The 20,945-nt window shown below is 40.8% G+C and overlaps 1 protein-coding gene across 11 annotated transcripts in view; it reads right to left on the bottom strand.

Annotated features, from left to right (window-relative positions):
* The window catches only part of Usp54 (ubiquitin specific peptidase 54), a 111,091-nt gene that overhangs the window by 35,536 nt on the left and 54,610 nt on the right, over positions 1-20,945 (bottom strand). For 5 of the 11 annotated variants that reach the window (XM_057785784.1, XM_057785791.1, XM_057785794.1 and 2 more), the window contains exons 5-15: positions 19,338-19,451; positions 19,130-19,212; positions 18,240-18,345; positions 17,988-18,134; positions 15,631-15,780; positions 13,201-13,369; positions 11,043-11,213; positions 6,641-6,772; positions 6,115-6,492; positions 5,478-5,709; positions 1,270-1,400 (exon numbers count right to left, since the gene is read on the bottom strand). In XM_057785784.1, coding sequence (XP_057641767.1) covers positions 1,270-1,400; positions 5,478-5,709; positions 6,115-6,492; positions 6,641-6,772; positions 11,043-11,213; positions 13,201-13,369; positions 15,631-15,780; positions 17,988-18,134; positions 18,240-18,345; positions 19,130-19,212; positions 19,338-19,451 — 1,813 coding nt within the window. The other 6 variants (XM_057785787.1, XM_057785792.1, XM_057785786.1 and 3 more) reach the window with 5 other exon arrangements.

The following is a 20,945-nucleotide window of genomic DNA, read 5'->3' as shown; positions in this document are numbered from 1 at the left end:
CATTGCCTATACCAAAAAAGCCCTAGGACTTATTCTTCTTTTTAAAATATTTCTTTCTTTTTTTAATATTTATTTACTTATTATGTATACAATATTCAGACCTCATTACAGATGGCTGTGAGCCACCATGTGGTCGCTGGAAATTGAACTCAGGACCTTTGGAAGAGTAGTCAGTGCTCTTAACCTCTGAGCCATTTCTCCAGCCCTGGACTTATTCTTTTCTATATGGAAAACTGTTTTTACCATCATGCATCATATTTCTGTCCCTCCTCCTTTCACAAAATTCCTTCCAATGTTAAAACATTCAGGCAACGTCAAACACATTGGACAACTTTGCATACATCATGCCTGGACTGTGACCTCCCAGACGCCTGGGACAAAAACCTGTCTCCCCTTTACTAATTTGTATATATATGGCTGTTCCAGATCCTCCACTGGTCTCTGGTGTAGGTTTTACATTTTATATCTATATATATATATATAAATATAGATATAGATATATAATGTACAGTACATACATAGGATTATAACTGCTTTTAATAATTTTAGGAAATGGCAAGGATTTAGCTAAAAAGGACTTTGGCATGACTGTGGACTTGGGATTATTTCTTGTGTGAAAAATATTTGCCTTAAAAAAAAAATCAGTGTAATTTGGGGAATAGGGGTTTATTCTAGGTGCCATGTGTATCTCATTATAGACAGCTAAAATGTGATTTTTTTTCCCAAGCTTGTTTGTACCTCCAGACCCATCACTGACCATTTACCTTACCTGTCTTATAATTGGAAATTAAAAATATAAAAGATAAAAAAAAAACCCACATTCAGGCAAGCTGTGAAAAACAAAAAAACAGAGAAACTGAGGGAAAGCAGCTGAGAAGTCTCCACATTACACTTGGGGATGAGTATGTTTGGATGGGTATGTGTGTTCATTCACAAGTGTGTGGGCGCATGTGGAGGCCAGAGATCACACTTAGGTACTATCCTCAGCTGCCATCCACTGTGCTTTTTGAGACATGATCTCTCAGTAGGACCTGGGACTTGCTGATTTAGCTTGGTGCCAGTGAGCTCTTTGGATATGCCTCCCCAGCATGTTGGGAATTGAACTCAGGTCTTCATGGTGCATAACAAACAGTTGCCGACTGAGCTGGATCTCCAGCACATACTTTTACAATTTGATGGAATTTTCAAACAACAATTGTCAGTTGAAGTATTCAACAACGTTGTTTCCCAAACAGAACTGGTAGTCAGATCCAATATCTTCCTGTTTACCTGAGAGGGGCTGAGTCTTTGTCCAGCCGGTCATAGATGCTGTGGAGTCTACCTCCAGGATGCTACTGCTGTGAGACTTCGGGATATGACGCCAAGAAGGGACAAACCCTGGTCTCTTTGTGCTTTGATCCCTTCAAAAAAGAATCCACAGTAGTAAAAGTTTCAAAGGTGGCTTCTAACAACATTCCTAAGACTAAAATTCAAAACAGAAAGCAGACATCATGAAAGCTTGGGAACAAAGGTCACAGGGCAAAACCATGACGCAGCAGCTCCAGCGGCTAGGGGGGAAATGAATTAAGACTGGGAGCTCCAGGCTTGGGCAACAAGAATAGAACAGGAATTAATCTCAGACTGAGAAAAGGAAAAAATACAGCTTTTGTACTCTATTTATGCTTGTGAAAAGACTGTGGTCGAACATGATGGTAGACACCTTTAATCCCAGCACTCAGGAAGCAGAAGCAGGTGGCTGTGAGTGTAAAGCCAGGCTGTTCTATAAAGTAAGTTCCAGGCCAACTAAGACTACACTGTGAGACCCTGTCTACTTTAACAGAACAAAAACAACAACACCAAAAAAAAAAAAAACAAACAAAAAAGAAAAACACAGAAAGAAAGAAAAAGAAGAGGAAGGTAGAGAAAGGACTCTGAGAGTGAGGGAGGCTCTAACTTGACTCCTAGCCCTGTACTGAGACGGACAGGCTCACTAACTCCTCAGCAAACAGAGGGGAAAATAGCTTGCTGCCAAGAGTGTTAAAAAAAAAAAAAAAAAAACCCAACCATTGTGCCCTGGGGGTTGGAGAGATGTCTGAGTGATTAAGAGTGTGGGCTGCTCTTCCAAGGGCCCAGCACCCCATGGCAGCTCACAACTGTCTGTAACTACATTGCAGGGGATCTGACAACACCGACATACATGTAGGCAAAATACCAACACAAATAACTATAAATTATTATTATTATTTTTATTTATTTATTTATTTATTATGCATACAATAATCTGTCTGCATGTATGTCTGCAGGCCAGAAGAGGGCACCAGACCTCATTACAGATGGTTGTGAGCCACCATGTGGTTGCCGGGAATTGAACTCAGGACCTTTGGAAGAGCAGACAATGCTCTTAACCGCTGAGCCATCTCTCCAGCCACTATAAATTATTTTTTTAAAAAAATCTGTGTCCTTAGACTGGTAGGATGGCTCAGTGGGTAAAGGTGCTTGCTACCCAGCCTGATGACCTGAGATCAAACCAAAGCATCCCCATAGTCTGCTGCCCTTTAGCCCACACATACACATTTTTTTTATTTTACAAAAAAAAAAAAAAATGTACCCTTAAGAACAACTAGAAGGTAGCAGACTATCTCCAATCAAAGTTGTTATTGTTTATTCTATAGTATACAAATGCCTACAATAGAAACTGGAATTAGAAGGTCAGCCATGGAAAGGTCAGAAAAAACTGCGTACCAAGATTCTCAATAGGAAGCTGCAGTCGGCTCCCTCAGCTTCTCCAGCCAGCTTGTGCTGAATGACTGTAAGCCCCAATTTTATGGTATTAGCTGTTTGCTATCATTTGCTCTTTTACTTAGAAGCCTCAGCCAAAGGGATACTCTGCTCTGCTCAGGATTCTCTCAATCAGGAACTCCAACTGGCTACCTCAAGGGGCCTTCCCCAGTCCCAGTCAATTTCTGCTAACTGTTTCTGAGCTCCAAATTGATGATGTTACTTTTGCTTGCGTTCTCAATTGGGCTACTTTAGTCATCTCGGAACGTACAACAGATTTCACGATGTCTTGTTGTCTGCCTGCTGCCGACTATTCATCCTTCTTGTCTTTTGCTTGCTTACTCAATGAACTCGCTCGTTCTGCTTGTGGCCTCTGAAGCAGATACTTGTGTTCTTCTCTAGCTTCCTTCGCATCTGTGTGTCTGATAATATCTGGCTGCCAGGCGGTGGTTGCGCACATTTTTAATCCCAGCACTCAAGAGGCAGAGACAGAGACAGGCAGATCTCTGTGAGTTCAAGGCCAGACAGAGCAAGTTGCAGGACAGCCAGGACTACACATAGAAAACCTGTCTAGAAACAAAACCAAACAAAAATATCTAGCATCTAGCAGACATCCAAAATCTACTATGTGAATTAAAGAAGATATTCTCATATTATTATTTTCCTATTTCTCACTGATGCCTTTTATTCTGGAGGGCAGAACTGTGAATCTTACCCACGCTGGGCAAGTACTGTAACCACTGAGCTAAATTCAAGCCCAATGTAATAAACCTTCGTAGCATTTCTCATACATAAAACATGGTCCAGTAGGTAGGCAAGAACAATGGGAAAAGAAGAATATGGCAAAACGCTTTCAAAGGAGTATAGAATCATTCCTTTCAAAACAGAAGATTAAAAATACTGTTTCTGGTTGGCAGAGGGGGGATGTGTGGTGCATGCCTGTAATTGAATTCCAGAAATCGAAGCCAGCCTGGTCTACCATGCAAGTTCCAGGACAAGCAAGAGCTACACAGAGAAACCCTGTCTTGAAAAACCAAACATACAAACAAAAAGCAAGTAAAAATTAAAATAATAAAAATAATATTGCTTCCACAGCAACAATAAAAACATGTATGAAGCGCAAAATGAGGCCTATAGGCAGGGTATAATGAGCTATACAAAATTGTCATTATTATGTTATAAGATTATGATTATCAATGGTTTCATAATTGGGTTCCCAGTACTCAAAACCATAACAGAAATCAAGAATAAGTTAAAAATATGATTTCTTCTTTTTTTTTCCCCACTGTTTAACAGTCCTAGCTGTCCTGGAACTCGCTTTGTAGACCAGGCTGGCCTCGAACTCACAGAGAGCCGCCTGCCTCTGCCTCCCAAGTGCTGGGATTAAAGGCGTGCACCACCACTGCCCAGGCTCTTCTGTGATTTTAAAATCATTGTTTTGACTCACTAATTCATCTTTTGTTGAAAAATAATTACTAAACAATTGATTTTTATTTATGCATGTGTCTGCACATGCTTATGGTGGGTGCCTGTAGAAGGCAGAGTAGTATGTCAGATCCCCTAAAGCTACAGTAGCCTGATGTGGGTGCTGAGATTCTAATCAGGGCCTTTGCAAAAGCAACAAGTACTTTTAATTGCTAAGTGATGTTTTTGACCTCCCAAACAATTTTTAAAATTAAAATGTAAGATCACAATCATTCACGGTGTGTATGGTGGTATTCTCCTGTCATCTCGGCACTTTGGAAATTGGGCAAAAGAATCAACTTAAGTTGAAGGTCAGTCTGGGCTACAAAAACGAATTTTTTTTTTTTTTTTGGTTTTTCGAGACAGGGTTTCTCTGTGGCTTTGGAGCCTGTCCTGGAACTAGCTCTGTAGACCAGGCTGGTCTCGAACTCACAGAGATCCGCTTGCCTCTGCCTCCCGAGTGCTGGGATTAAAGGCGTGCGCCACCACCGCCCGGCTACAAAAACGAATTTAAGAAGAGACTGAACTATAATATTATATCTAAGAGATGTGGACATTTCAAGTGCACAGCACAGTGCATGTGGTAGAATAGGTTAATGCTCAAGGCTGCCAAAAGTAAAGCAGAAATCAGCACCCATTACCTCACAGAGACCGGTTTTGTCTTTTTGTGTCAAGAGCAGCTAAAATCCCATTCATTATGAATTCCACAAACAGTACAATTTTTTTTTTTTTTTTTTTTTTTTTGGTTTTTCCAGACAGGGTTTCTCTGTGGCTTTGGAGCCTGTCCTGGAACTAGCTCTGTAGACCAGGCTGGTCTCAAACTCACAGAGATCCGCCTGCCTCTGCCTCCCGAGTGCTGGGATTAAAGGCGTGCGCCACCACCGCCCGGCTAACAGTACAATTTTAAAAGCTTATATTTGTGTTATATATTAGATCTCTAGACATGTTGGTCCTACAACCTAACAAATGAGGAACATTTTACAAGTTGGCACCATTACCCTTGTTAGTATTCTCTATATTGCTCCAACTTTATTATGTTTCATTTAAGTATGTACTAAACAAATATTACTGCATAGATAATGCTTGAAATGAAAGTCACTGCCTTTACTCCTCCTCCCAACAGAGGGTGCTGCTGCTACAGAAAAGCGGGTAGAGAAGATGACTGGACAGTGCTAAAACCTATCTCTTCACTCACCTAACTCACAGCTGGAAGCTCCCACTGTCACAAAGAACTACTGCTATAAAGCAGACAATACCTGTAGACATTCACGGTCTCAGGAGGGGCCGCATCCAAGCTCACAGGGCTGTTGCTGTTCCTCTCGCTGCTCTCATAGCCAGATTCCATCCGCTGGATCAGGCGTGGATGCTGCTCTAAAAGATGAGAGCCTGGCCGGGGTGCACCCCAAGGTTTATGCTGTGAGCTTGGTCCACCAGCTTTAATGTCGTAAGCAAGAGGCTTCTTTATTTCATCTGATGTCAGTTCCTTAGCTACCCCAAAGGGCAAATAGAGGAAGTAGATTTAGAGTTTGCCTAAATGAAAATCTAACTAAACCCACCCTCTAGACATTATTCACTCAAGTCATATCTTCAAATAACATAACAGCAGAGTAAAGATGTTCCTTGACAGCTATACTAGAAAACTCAGAATGTCTTTTTTTTTAATTTATTTATTACATATACAGTGTTCTGTCTGTACACCAGGAGAGGGCACCAGATCTCATTATAGATGGTTGTGAGCCACCATATGGTTGCTGGGAATTGAACTCATGACCTCTGAAAGAGCAGCCAGTGCTCTTAACCTCTGAGTCATCTTTCCAGCCCCCAAACCCAGGATTTTTAAACATATAAATCAATCGTATCTGAAAGCCCATTTGTTCCCTTATTTCTGCTCACCTGAATCTTCAGAAAAGGTCCTAAGTTGGGTATAGCCGCAGTGCTTCCTTTTGTCCTTACTAAAAATGCTGTCAATATTCAGAGACTCTCGTTTGGGTCTCCATGTTGGGCGGTACTTGCTGGAAGAACTGGATTTCACTTCACTACTGGTACTCTCACTTTCCCAGTCCCAAGAGGATGAAGGCAAGTTCCTTGGTGGTGTCTTGTCTGGCTGGTCACCTGCCCTCCCTGCACCAGGAGATCCCGCACTGGTCTGAGAAGCCAAGGAAGGCCTGCTGTGGATCATATTGCTAACTGTCTCTTTGAAATCCTTTAGCCTGCTGGTGCTGCTGGATTTGGAGGCATTCCTAGGAGCCTGCTTCTCTTTCAGTGTTTCTCCTAGAAATCAGAAAGAATGAAAGAAAAAAAGGTGTTTAAAATAATCACAAATGTCTTGATCCTAAAGTTGAAAAAGAAGGCAAATAAATTCCTTTGGCAAAAAAGACAAAAGTTTGATGGAGGAAGCAAAGGAGTGCAGATGGCTTGCCTTCACTGTGGTAACCTGAGGCCTGGGGTTCATCACCTTTCCTCCTAACGCGGCCAGAGCTCCTCTTGCGCTCTACCAGAGACCCTCTCTTCGATGTTTGCTTCTGGTTACATTCACTATCAGTTAGGTGGCCTGAAAGAACAAGGAAATGGGAGTGAGCTGCTTTCTGCAAATGACCCCTCCCCTGTTGAGAGGGGTCTCCCTTTGGGACATGTAGTAGTGCCACAAATTTATTATACACATGAATCAGAAACTGTAAGGGTCAGAACTATCTGATGTAAGTGTAAGACTCTCTCAGTAGCTAAGTGAAGAAAAGCTCAGGTAATCAACGGTGCCTTCCCAATCTAACATATCCTCAACAATCACCAGCCTCAAACCATATTCATCATCTTTCCCGTGACCCAGAAAAACTAAAGATGTTGATTAACAACTTCTGTTTGCTCTTTAGTGCTGAGGAATCAAAACTTTGCAAGACCAAGTAGGCACTGTTCATCAGCCCTTGCCAATTTTTCAAAGGTAAATAAATAAATAAATAAATAAATAAATAAATGTCATGAACCCACATTTTTCGTCCCACCCCACCCCCCTTTTGGGGACAGGGTTTCTCTGTGTAACCTCATCTGTCCTAGAACTCATTTTGTAGACTACGCTGGCCTTGAACTCAACGTAGATCCACTAGTTTCTGCCTCCCAAGTGCTGGGACTAACGGTGTACACTATCACACATGACACTTTCTTCTTTTTTTAAATCTGAGGTAAGTGGGTTTTATTTTGTTTACTTAAGGTAGTCTTGTTAGGGTCTTGCTTTTATTCTATACAGTCCAGGCTGGCCTTAATTCATAGCAATTCTGCCTCTTACACACTGGAATTAGAGGCATGCATCACGTCCACCTCCCACCCTCATAAACTGAAGTCAGAGTTTGCTTTTACTTATTTGGCAGCAGCTCTCATTGTATGTGGCTTTAGGATTCAGTTCTAAATCCTCTGCAAATGTGAAATTTAAAAGGTATTTCAATTTTGATTATTTCTCATTTTCATCTCCAACCTATGCTCTACCAAATCTGACTTCACTCAAACATACATAATTCCTCGTCAATAATCACTGAGAAACCCCAAGGGAAATCAATATTTTATGTAACTTTCCTGGCATCATACCTATAATATGCAAATGTATGAGTATGATTTATATTAAAGAAAGGTCAGATTCTGAAGAATACAATCAGCTATGCAGCTGGAACCCAGAAGGTGAATGAAGTTTGATGACAGGCTAAATAAAGACACTGCCCAGATTCTCAAATGCATGAAAGCTAACAAATTTATTTTGACATGTTGGTGTATAAAGAGCCTTATAGGCACTTAGGTTATCAGTAATGCAATGTGATGGATATTATTCTCAACCAATCGCCTCATGCAAACTTTTATTGCTTTCATCCATCTATTTGTTTATTTGGGTCCAAGAGAAACACTTACAAAAAAAGAAAATCCCCTACAGCAACTAAATGATACCAAGGTTAAACCACTAGGGATTCTACTGACCGTAAACTTAATACATATATCATTCCCTCACAGGACTGGCTTCTCTCTGACTCACAGTGCCAGAAAGACAGCCTTACAAAACAATTGCACCTAACACCATCTATACAACAGTCTTCAAAAGAAATCCAATGAGTCTGACCAAACTTCTAGGTCCAACTTATAAGAAAGAGGATGGAGGCAGTGGTAGTATATACCTTTAATCACAGCACTGAGGAGGAAGAGAAAAGTGGATCTCTGTCTGTTTAAGGCCAGCCTAGTGTACAAAGCAAGCTGTCTGACAGCCTAGGTACACAAAGAATCCTGTCTCAAAAAACAGGGAGGGGAAGGGAGAGGGGGAGGGGAGGGGGAGGGAAGGGAAGGGGAAAAATTAAATTTGGGAGCTAGAGAATGGTTCAGTAGCTAAGAGCACTGAATGCTCTTCTACAGGACTCGGGTGCAATCCCCAGCATTCTTCAAGGGCTAAAAAGACAGCTCAGTGGTTAAGAGCATCAGTTGCTCTTCCAGAGAATCCAGGCTCAATTCCTAGCACCTATACGACAGTTCATATCCACTCATAATTCCAGTTCTAGAGGCTCCAAAACCTTCTTTGGGCCTTCAGGACACTGCATGCATGAGGTGCACAAACATACATGTAGACAAAACACCCACATACAAAACAAGTTAAATTAAAAAAAAAAAAAAAAAAGACAGTCAGGCAATAGTGGTGGACATCTTTAATCCCAGCACTCAAAAGGTGTGGGTCTAGAGGCAGGTGGGTCTCTGAGTTTGAAGCTACCCTGGTCTACACAGCGAGTTCCAGGACAGTCAGAGAAACACAGAAACCCTGTCTCAAATAAAAATAAATGAATAAATAAAGAGGGGGAGGGAAGGAGGAAGGAAGGAGAAAAGGAAGGAAGAGGATAGAGTAAAATGCTCAAGTACCATCAAAACTCAGAATCTGGGACATATACAAGTGAAACTACCTAGTTTTCGACCATAAATAGCAAGGAGAAAGCCGAAGGGGAAATATCCACACATTAAAAGTCACCTAACAAGGTGCAGTGGCATGAGTCCATAGTGTCACCAATGGAGATATTGAGGAAGGAGAACCACATGAGCTCAGGACTTTCAGAACTGCCTGGGCAACATACTAAGACCTCATATCAAAATTTTAAAAATGAACAAATAAATAAAGCCAGGTGTGGTGTTGTACACCTGTAATCCTAGCACATAAGAGGCTGAAGCAAGGGCATCTTGAGTGTGAGATCTACCTACGCTACAAAACAAGACCTTGTCAAGAAATAAAACAAGAATGAATGAATGAATTAATTAAATTAAGAAGTAACCTAAAGTCAGGCACTGGTGGTACATGCCTTTAATCCCAGCACTTAGGAGGCAGAGGCAGGCGGATCTCTATGAGTTTGAGGCCAGACTGGTCCACAGAGATAGTTTCAGGACAGCCAAGGATACAGAAAGAAACTCTGTCTTGAAAAACAAACAAACAAAAAAAATCAGTTACCTGAAATCATAATCATCTATAACTTTAGTTACAGGCTTCAAACTCAGAGATCTGCCTGCCTCTGCCTCTTGAGTACTGAGATTAAAGGCGTATACCACCACTGCCTGGCCCAAGGACCTCTTTTGGTCTCTGTGGGCATCAGGCACACATATGGTACAAAGATATCCATGCAGGCAAAACATCCATACTTATAAAAAGAATAATTTTTAAAAAGAATTTTTTTTTTTTTTTTTTTTGGTTTTTCAAGACAGGGTTTCTCTGTAGCTTTGGAGCCTGTCCTGGAACTCCGTTTGTAGACCAGGCTGGTCTCGAACTCACAGAGATCCGCCTGCCTCTGCCTCTCAAGTGCTGGGATTAAAGGCGTGCGCCCGGCTAAAAAGAATTTTTTTTTTTTTTTTTGGTTTTTCGAGACAGGGTTTCTCTGTGGTTTTGGAGCCTGTCCTGGAACTAGCTCTTGTAGACCAGGCTGGTCTCGAACTCACAGAGATCCGCCTGCCTCTGCCTCCCGAGTGCTGGGATTAAAGGCGTGCGCCACCACCGCCCGGCAAAAGAAATTTTTTTAAAAATGAAGAGAATAAAGCATTGATCCAAAGGCTTCACTAATCCCCCAAATCCTTAGGCATTCAGACAATATTTCGTGCCTTAGCTATTCTATTTCTCATAACTTTCCATCTCAGTAGTCATTCACCATTCTTCCTTCTGTGCCCTGTAATGATGTCTTCCACTGATACAAGACTGATTAAAAAACAATTCGAGAATTTTTTGGTATGGAATGTACACTAATAAGCAGGCCATCCTTTCTTTATTTGCACCTCTTCCTTCAGAAACCTAGTATGAGGATGAACAGGTATTCCCACTCATAAATATACCTTCTCTTGAAGCCTTTCACTCAAAACCATGGCATGAAACATGGCCAGGAAGAAGACAAGGCAAAAGGATTCTAATGGGATTAAAAGGATAGCAGGACAAAGTAGACTTAAGAAAAATTATGGCCGGGCGGTGGTGGCGCACGCCTTTAATCCCAGCACTTGGGAGGCAGAGGCAGGCGGATCTCTGTGAGTTCGAGGCCAGCCTGGTCTACAAGAGCTAGTTCCAGGACAGGCTCCAAAACCACAGAGAAACCCTGTCTCGAAAAACAAAACAAACAAAAAAAAATTACGTTGACAATCACATCACATGGTCCTTACTGATGTACTCCTATATGCAATCATTCAGAACTACCAAGTTTCTTTGTATACTACTCAATTACCCAAATTCTGCACTTTTTAGCCTTGCATACTACTTACTATTTGCCCCAGTTTCTTTTTCTTGGGAGACTTTCTATGCAGGAATTGAATCAGGCAAGCAGAGTCCTATGTTAAGTCCCTACCTGTGTCCCGACTGCTCTGAGACATGGAATCATTCTCCACATTATAGATGACTGTCCCCTGAGAATCAGAAGAGAAGTGACTGACCACAGACTCATGGTGAGAATGTTTGTAGGGATAGCTCTCCGTTGAAGAATCTGTTCGAGTGTCACTTGAGATGGAAGGCTCCCTTCCTGAAGGAAGGAGGAGACACAGGGGAAAAGTAAGGAGAGAGAGAACAACAGAGATGAAGAAGGGAGATGGATGCAACAAAGACCCATAAAGCAAGAACTTCCTAGAAGGAAGGGGGAGAAGAATACACCACAGAGCCATTCTTCCCAACACCCATCTTCCAGGTAATCCAGACACACATACAATTCCTCCCACCCCTGTCCCTACCTTGCTGAAGCCCTCACTTTGCCTGCCACTGTGAAAAACTGTGGGGTTTTTAGAAAACCTATGGGGAAAGTGGAAGAAATGAAAAAGTTGTGAGACGTAAGATCTATATAGTTGGAAAGCCCCAGGCCAACCTGTCATGCAGCCAGCTGCTCACCTATCTTAGAAACTCTCCCTATACTGTCCACACACCACTGCTCACCTATCTTAGAAACTCTCCCTATACTGTCCACACACCACTGCTCACCTATCTTAGAGACTCTCCCTATATTGTCCACACACCACTGCTCACCTATCTTAGAGACTCTCCCTATATTGTCCACACACCACTGCTCACCTATCTTAGAAACTCTCCCTATACTGTCCACACACCACTGCTCACCTATCTTAGAAACTCTCCCTATACCGTCCACACACCACTGCTCACCTATCTTAGAGACTCTCCCTATACCGTCCACACAGCACTGCTCACCTATCTTAGAGGCGCTCTGTCTTATATTGTTTTTTATGTTGCTTTAAAAGTTGACATACACATTGTTAGTATCTTTGAGGAATTATGGGGCTGTTTTCATTCTTTAGTGTGAATGTGTCCAACAGAAGGCTTCTCTCCAAACCCTTATCTAGATAAACACAACAGACAAATGGGCACTTGACTAAAGGAAGAAATAGAGTAGGTCCGGGTGAGGTACAAAACAGGAAGAGTGGTTGAACCTGGTATAAGCCCAGCACTCAGGAGGCTGAGGCAGGAGGATCACCATAAAATAGAAGCTGGCCTGAGCTACATAGTGAGTTCTAGGCTGGTCTGTGCTACATAGTGAGGCTCTGTCTCAAAAAAAAAAAACAAAAAAACAAAAAAACAAAAAAAAAAACCCCACCAAATCAAAACGAAACAGTAGGAAGAAACACAGCAGACCAAACAGGAATGAGATGCAATGGGAGGGGAAGACTTTAAGGCAAGTACCTTCTCTTTTGAAACTATACTAAGAGTCAATCCTGCACCTTTACAGAACTCAAGATCAAACTACAAGGGCGATAGTTCAAATATTATCAGCCTCTGTGGGATACCCTGAGACTTTAGTGTTAAAGTTATTTCCATAGAAAGGCATTATGCAATTTTGAACAGTTGGCTTACACTGGAACAAATGATTCATACACTGAGGACCATCACTTCTACATCTGGAATTTAAACAAAACTCTTTGACTTCCAAGGATTAGAACTATTCCAGTGCTTCTTAGCAATTCATTAAGCCAGGGGCTGCTGAGATAGCTCGGCTCGTGGTTAGGAACACTTTCTGCTCTTGGCTTGGGGTTCAGTTTCCAACACCCACATGGTAGATCATAACCATCCATACCTCCAGTTCTGGAAGACTCAACACCTTCTGGATTCTGTAGGCACCAAGCATAAACACAGTACAACATACACACAGGCAAAAACACTCACACATATAAAATAAAATAAATACATATCTTTTTAAAAATTCACTTAAGACACTGTAACACTACTAGAAGGAATCAATAACCTTAACAATGTAACAAGGCTACTGAAGCATCCCTTATAATTTTATTTTAGGATCTTGATGCAAACAAGCATAGCTGCCTTCTCACTTTTGATTTGGGGCAAGCTGATTTCAGGCAATACACTCTTTGAAGCTGAAGAAAACGAAGCTTGATGCTAATTAGTTTTGCACAAGTTGGCACTTACAATGTAATAGACCCTCTTCCTCCTAGCTAGACTATGAGCTGCTATCTGACTCCACGGGGCGGTGGGAGGGCTAGGCTGCTCACCTGAATCTTCACTATCGTAGCATGTCTTGGTGTATGACAGGAACTGAGCTTGGGGAGGCAGGTCCTGGGTAGACACTGGGGTACCCTGGGGATCTGCATAAAGCAGCAGCAAGGGCTGATAATGCCCTTTAATGCATTTGGTTACCACATCCTTCCATTTCGGACCAATCTGAGCCAGAAACACCAGAAGAATATGACAATTATGATTCATATCCACAATTCAAAGCATAATTCCTTTCCTAATGTAGTTTCTTTACAACAAAAATTAGGTAGAACAAAAAAGATCTTAGATCTAAACTTAATGACTATTTATTAAGCCCCCTTTTAAAGAAAGCATTAAAATACTATCAGAGAAAAGAATGAGTCCAATTGGCTTTATTTATGTGAACCATTAACTCAGTTTTGAAATATGCAAAAAAAACCTCACAAAGGTGGACATGCTATGTGAGGAGTCTAGGTTGCTTTATTAATCAACTTCTTTTCATAGACATTAGATTTAAGAGCTCACTTCAAATTTCCACTTCCACAATTTCATTCCTAAATATTAAAATCACCTTAACAAAGCTGAAAGGAAAATAGAAACTCTCTTACAGAGTATCTTAGAATAAATAACATTCAATTTTAGAGTTCACACATGGCAAGACATAAAATGCAAACTGCTTAAAATAGACAGTTTGAACCTCTCGGGTAGCTTTGTGATGGATTCCGCTCTGCAACCACAGTGGAAGAGTAACGTAACAGCCATAGATTCATCCTTTCCTAAGCGTGAACCAGGCATTCTTAGGTGTAATTATGGCTTGCCAGCTAGACAACTAGCTAGTATGATAGTTTACTCAGAACGCACTTTCAGTAAGTTAAAGCTAAGTTGCCATTATTTAAACTAAAGCATAGTTTATGTTTCACATCCCAATCTTATTGTTTTGTAGGAATACTTTTCAGGTTAAAAAATAATTTGTTGTCCCTCCCCACAAAAGAGAATATTGAAATTTGACAAAGACTCTACTAGTGGAAGATTTTGCTTCAAATCTACATATTGATATGATTATCATATCTACAGCAGCCTTCATAGCTGCTAATTTTTTTACTATTAAATTTATTCATTTATTTTACATCCCAACAACAGTTTCCCCTCCCTCCTCCCCTCCCATTCTCTCCCGACCACCCTCCTGATCCTGCTGATTTTATGACAAGTAGCTTCCTAACTGATGCAGACACCTAGACCAGTTTATCCATAGAGTCTTCTTTAGACAAGACAAGTTTCTTGCTTTAGGTATCACCATAGCCCATCTTTCATGTTAACCTCTCCAGGGAAATGAGAATTGTAGGATAATTTTTATTTGTTTGTTTTGTTTGTTTCTCTTTGTAGCCCTATCTATCCTGAAACTTGATCTGTAGAACAGACTGGCCTCAAACTCACAGAGATCTGCCTCTGATTCTCAAGTGCTGGGATTAAAGGTGTGCACAACCACTGCCTGGAAAGGATAATTTTAATAGCCTTGAAACAAATTATCACCTATGGATAATGCCAAATTGAAAGTCCTCAACTCGGAGTTAACCACAAAATCTAATTAGCTACATTACTTGTTCCCATTCCAATAAACCATTTAATAATGATGATGATTTGTCAACTATAAAAACAAACCATGCTGAATGTCTAGAGAAACTGAGAGAAAATAATAAAAGATATTCTGTTCCTATCTATTACAGAATTTTAAAACTACTGTCCTTATGTTTAACAGATAAAGTCCAGGTGTAATAGCTCTTACCTGTAATTTGAGAGGCTAAGGAAGGAGGACTTCTCTACGAGTTGAAGCCTGGACTACATTTTGAGTTCCAGGCCAGCCTGGACTACAGATCAAAACCCTGCTTCAGAAAAACAACCTACTGGGGCTGAAGAGATGACTAAGACTGGCTAATGCTCTTCTAGAAGACTGGAATTTAGTTCTCACAAACACCTGTAATTCTAGACCCAGGGGGTTCTGACCACTCTAGCCTCTGTGTTCACCTACACTCACATACCATACCCACATAAATGTGCATACATATACACAGACACGGTTTTCAAATAATAAAATTAGCCATGCAGTGGTGACACATGCCTTTAATCACAACACTCAGGAGACAGAGACAGGTAGATCTCTGTGAGTTCAAGGCCAGCCTGGTCTACAAAGAGAGTTCCAGGACAGCCAAGGTTACACAGATAAACCCTGCTCCCCCCCAAAAAAACCCACAATAAATAAAAATGAAAATTAAATTAAATCTTTTTTTTAAGAAAAAGAAAAACAACCAATCCAAACACAAAGTATGTGTGTCTTACCAACAGTGTAGAGAATCACCATTCAAAACTATTAAAATAAAAACTGAGGAAAAATAAATATATTTTTTTAAATTTCAGTCACCAAATACTTCAAGATCCTTGTATATTCCTACCTCTTTGACATGAGCATCATCAAAATACATCCATTTTCGGATCTTTGTTTGAAAAAAGAATGTAGAATAATGTTTGCCATAGTAACAGATCATTCCTACTAAGTATAGTTCAGACTGTTTGGCCCGGTCATCTGTTACTCTGAAAAACAACTATAGGAAGAAAACAAAAAGAAGGGAAAGACTCATCACACAGTCAACCATCTAACATAACTCCTCAGCAGACTCCATCAATATTTCTCTTTCTTCTCCACCCTGAACAACGCCACACTATGTACCTATCCCCGGCTGGTGGCCGCAGCCTCAGCCTTCTGCATGCTGAGACTATGAGCACACACTACCACACTAGCTCTTCCGTCAACATTTCTTTATTTTGTTTTGTTTTATCAAGATAGAGCCTCATATAGCCAGACTGGTTTTCCACTCACTGTATAGCTAAGAATGATTCTGAACTCCTGATCTTCTGCTTCTGCCTCTCAAATGCTGGGCTTACAGATGTGTACTACCATGTCCAGTGGCCATCAGCATCTCTTAAATAAAGACAGTAACTTGTTTTTCCCCTCAAGCTGAAATATTTTTGATAGTCCAGATTATTTATTAGAAATGAACTGGAAAGGCATACATGTTGGCACATGCCTATAATGCCAACCCAGGGAGGCTAAGGCAAGAGGATCATAAGTCTAAAGTTAGCCTGGGCTACATGCTAAGTTCAATATTTTCATTCTGAATCCTAAGAGAAGCCACAACAATTTCAAAACAAAACAAAAACCAGCTCTCAAGTTTCAATTTTTTTTCAGCTCCTAGACGCTCAGCTCTGTCTCAAGCGCTAAGAGACACAAACATTTGAATTAAGGGATTCTGAACTAAGAATTGACCTGGTTGAGAAAATAATCAAAATAATTAAATCAAAATCAGGCATGATGGCACACACCTATAATCCTTTATCCTTTACCTAATAGATAAAGAGGGATAAAGGCAAGAGTATTAAGAATTCAAGAGCAAACTAGGCTATATATCCCATTGTTATCCAGCTTGTATTATATGAGATTCTGACTCAAAGATTCTTTTTATTAAACTAGAAATAATATAGAATATTTAGACTGTAAAACAAAGAAACAAACAAGAACCCTATTTTTAAGATGTTAGATTCCTTGAGGAGATCCAAACTGTGACCCCAGACAGCTCATCTATTCTCAGGAGTGGTTATTTAAAACAAAAACAGCCTCTCCTTGGCCATGGGACTGTCCCAGACAGAAACCAAAACAAAGGAAACCAGACTTTTTGGTTCTCCTTGAACTGAAGGAAAACATGAGCTGTCCCTATCATAAAGCTTATAAGAATGAAACCTACTCTCACATTTTATTTCCCCATTCCCCAAAATAAATAGACAGAAACCCCTAAGATAGTAAATTATCATCTAGGCTATTTTATTACTGTCAGATACCAACCCCACAGAATGGCAATCTGGATTCATGCTGAATTCTGACCCAATGACACTCAGCATTCCTCAGGAACCTTGTAAAGTGACTTTCTGTTTGTTGGTGGGAAGCCATCACTTTCCTGTCTGTCCCTACAGATTTCCAGTCTCCAGAGGGAACAACTAGCCCTCCATTAATGCAAATAAACTTCCAACAGATTAGACTCCATGCTAGTTCCCAAGCTGTTCCACTAACCGGCCCTCCTCCTGCTGCAACACAACCTCTTTAACTGGCAGGACTCCCCCACTATTTTTGCTGTCTTCTCTGCTTCCACAGCCTGGCAATTGCCAGTCTGCCCCCTCCTTGCCTTTTCTCTCTGCTCCTCTCTCTGTCTTGGAGAGTAGCCAAGGCAGACTTACCCCAGATGCCTCTGTCTATTCTCATTCTCTCTCTTGTCTACAATAAAAAAACAAAAACAAAAATCTTTCCCCCTCACAAGGGAATGGCCTTGGTGATGGTCTCTCTGTTGTGTCCTCGCTGTGAATTTCCTATTCTTGGGCTCAGGCCACCAACTTCTACCTCCTTCAGTTCCTAAAGTCAAGACTTTGTTCCTTTGACCTTACTATTTCCCATGGTTGAATACACTTCTCTGCACCATCCTGGTATAAACAAACAATAAACATCCCATGGAAACTAATTTTTTTTTTACCAATATCTAAGTTCTGCCCATCCTGTCTTTCAAGACAAAAATTGTGCCTTTTTTTTCTAAAAGGGTTCTACCATCCTCACAAAAGTGGTATGTGAGCATGTGCATGAGGCTCATGAATCTGCACACAGAAACGCAAGTATATCTGCCCAAAAATGCTATATTAATTGCCACTTAGAACATGCCTGTCTGTTCAGTGCTTGAACAATACAGAAATAAAGGTGGCTAATACATACATCACCCAGCTTAAGGCAGGTGCCCAGACTGTGGATGACATCCTCTGCCAAGTCTGAATGGTCTGAGTCCCAAACCAGTCCAATTGTGATAATCTGTGGCGCGTTCATCAACACACGGCGAATCCGGATCCTCTCCCCACAGTTGCTCTGAAATACACACACAGTGCTAGTTCAAACATTCTCACCTGCTCCTTGGCGATGCTACAAACCAGGGTTCTCTTTCTCATCCTAAAGTCCAAAGAGTTAACTCACCGGACAGTTTCGCAGATCCCCCATGGTGCTGGCATTCTGAAGCAACTCACCAAACATACTTGGTGATGGTTTTTCTCGTTTTTCCAGCATACAAATAGCCTGGTTACTTCAAGATGGGGAAAGGAAGGTAATAACAGATGTTATACCAAGTTATGGCTAAATTAAAAAACAAAATCATTCATACCAACCCTAACTCAAAGAAAATGTCATTTTCTTTTTCCCTTTTTAAGAGAGGGTCTTATTTTGAGTTCTCTGTGGCTGTCTTGGAACAAGCTATGTAGACCAGTATGGCCCCCAACACAGAGAGGTCCACTAGTTTCTGCCTCCCGAGAGCTAGAATTAAAGGTGTCGTGTGCATGTGTGATTTTCATTTGCTGACTATACGACAATTCCATGCCCTGACTAACCTCAGTGTCCTACAAACAAAGTGAGTCTCTCTACCTGTCCCCAAATCCCTGACTCTCCATTTCTCCTTCCATTTTGCTAACTATTAATAAGCCTAGGAATCTAGGAGTCTTGTAATATAGCACAGATTCAACAATAAGGATATATGCTATTTGGTGGTCCTCAGTTAAAACCCAATTAATTGAAGGTATACCTAACAGTACAATAAAGAATTCCATAAGAGCAGACTGGAAAAATGACTTGAATAGCAGTTAAGAGCAGTGGCTGCTGTTCCAGAGGACCCGGGTTCAGTTCCTAGCACTGAAATGTCAGCTTATGGTTGTCTGTAATTCCAGTTCCAGGGTATCTTATATTCTCCCTGACCTCTAGTGGTGCCAAGCACAAGCATGGTGCCCAAACATACATGCAGGTAAAACATTCATACACATAAAATAAAAACAAATGAATCTTAAACAAACAAACAAAAAAAAAAGGATGAAACTCACCACAGGGAAGTAGTGGAGATGTAGTGCACCATCTGGATGAAAGGCAGCGGGTCGGAGGTGGCGCCGCAGCTAGTGCATACACACTGGGTAGAGGGAGAGCAGAGCAAACAGCCACATCATCAACTTCTCTGAAACCCATTTAACTCTACACCCCCAGATAAAATGCTCTTAAAGACAGAATCCAAGACATGAGGATTGATAGGTCTACCTGCTCAAACAAGGTCATTGCGAATTTCTGGTGAGAAATGCAGTGCTGGGCAGTACATATGTCCTCTTTGCTTTCATCCGCAATGTGGAAGTGAATTCTCATCAGCAGATTTTCCTGACAGGAAAATACAAAAGCAGTACACTTAAAAGCCAAATGGGCAAATTGGCAAGCAATTCACCAAAAACCTTACAGGAGAGCAAGAATATCTCTAAATTTTGTTAACCTTTTTTTTAAAGAAAAAAGAAAGACAGAAAGACAGGCAGACAGATAAACACAAGAAATTATGTAAGCCATAGATCATTCAGATTTTACTTGTTTTACATGAACGTGGGTTTGGATATAACTTGATGTGATTTCATCACATGCAGTCTTATGGCCACTGGCACAATCAAGACACTGCAGAGCTGCTCCACACTGCCTCTCCAGAGCCTTGTCCATCTACCATGCTCCTGACTCCTTCATCACCAGCCTAGTCCTCCATGTTTATCATTTCGTCATCTCAAGAATACGATATAATTGGTATTGTATAGTACATTAACTTTTTTTTCAACAAGGTTTCCTATATCCTAGGCTGGCTTGGGATTCACTATGTTACACAGGATAACTTTGATCTTCTGATACTCCTGTTTCTACTTCATGTGTGCTGGAATTACAGGTGTACATCTATGTCTGGTTTATATATTAGGGATAAGACAAGGCTAGACACATTAGGCAAGTACTCTACCAACTAAGCTACATCCTCAATCCCAGTAAATAAACTTTTTTAAATTTTTTTTATTTTTGGTTTTTCGAGACAGGGTTTCTCTGTGGTTTTGGAACCTGTCCTGGAACTAGCTCTTAAACTTTTTTTTAAAAAAATTTTATTTATTTATTTATTATGTATACAATATTCTGTGTGTATGCCTGCAGGCCAGAAGAGGGCACCAGACCGCATTATAGATGGTTGTGAGCTACCATGTGGTTGCTGGGAATTGAACTCAGGACCTTTGGAAGAGCAGGCAATGCTCTTAACCTCTGAACCATCTCTCCAGCCCCAGTAAATAAACTTTTAATAATACATTTTCATTTAGCATTATTCCTATAACTACCCCTTTTTTATTTTGCAATAGAGCTCCAGTCCTGCAAGGACTCCACTGCAAGACCTAGTCTTAAAAAGAAATAAAGAGTTAAACTCACTATGAAAACCAGCCAATGACCCCCAACTCTTCTGAACTCTGTGTACTATTTATCCAATGTCAAAAGATTTTTCTGTGGCACTCCTGTGTGTCAGTACATTCATTTAGCACTTAGGAGGTGGGAGGTCAAGGATAAAGTCACTAGAGCAATGTAACTGTTTAGAAGGAACATCAATCTTTACTTAGTATTGTTAGAAAAAGAGAAGTTAATAAAAATATGGTGGTTCCCAAGAGGAGCACCATCAATACAGCATCACCAGGGAACTCTGCCAGACTACTGGATCAGAAGCTCTGGAAGTACAATTTGTACTTCAACATGCCTTGCTTCTCCTGAAGGTAAAAGCCACTGTTTTATGTAGTAACAAGCATTAAACTACACCAAGCCTGAAGGGAAAAAAAAAATCATAAAGCTACTAGGCAATTCCCATTGCAG

The sequence above is a fragment of the Chionomys nivalis genome, chromosome 12 (assembly GCF_950005125.1).
Source record: "Chionomys nivalis chromosome 12, mChiNiv1.1, whole genome shotgun sequence".
Classification (NCBI taxonomy): Eukaryota; Metazoa; Chordata; class Mammalia; order Rodentia; family Cricetidae; genus Chionomys; species Chionomys nivalis.
This window is presented reverse-complemented; position numbering and strand designations above follow the sequence as displayed.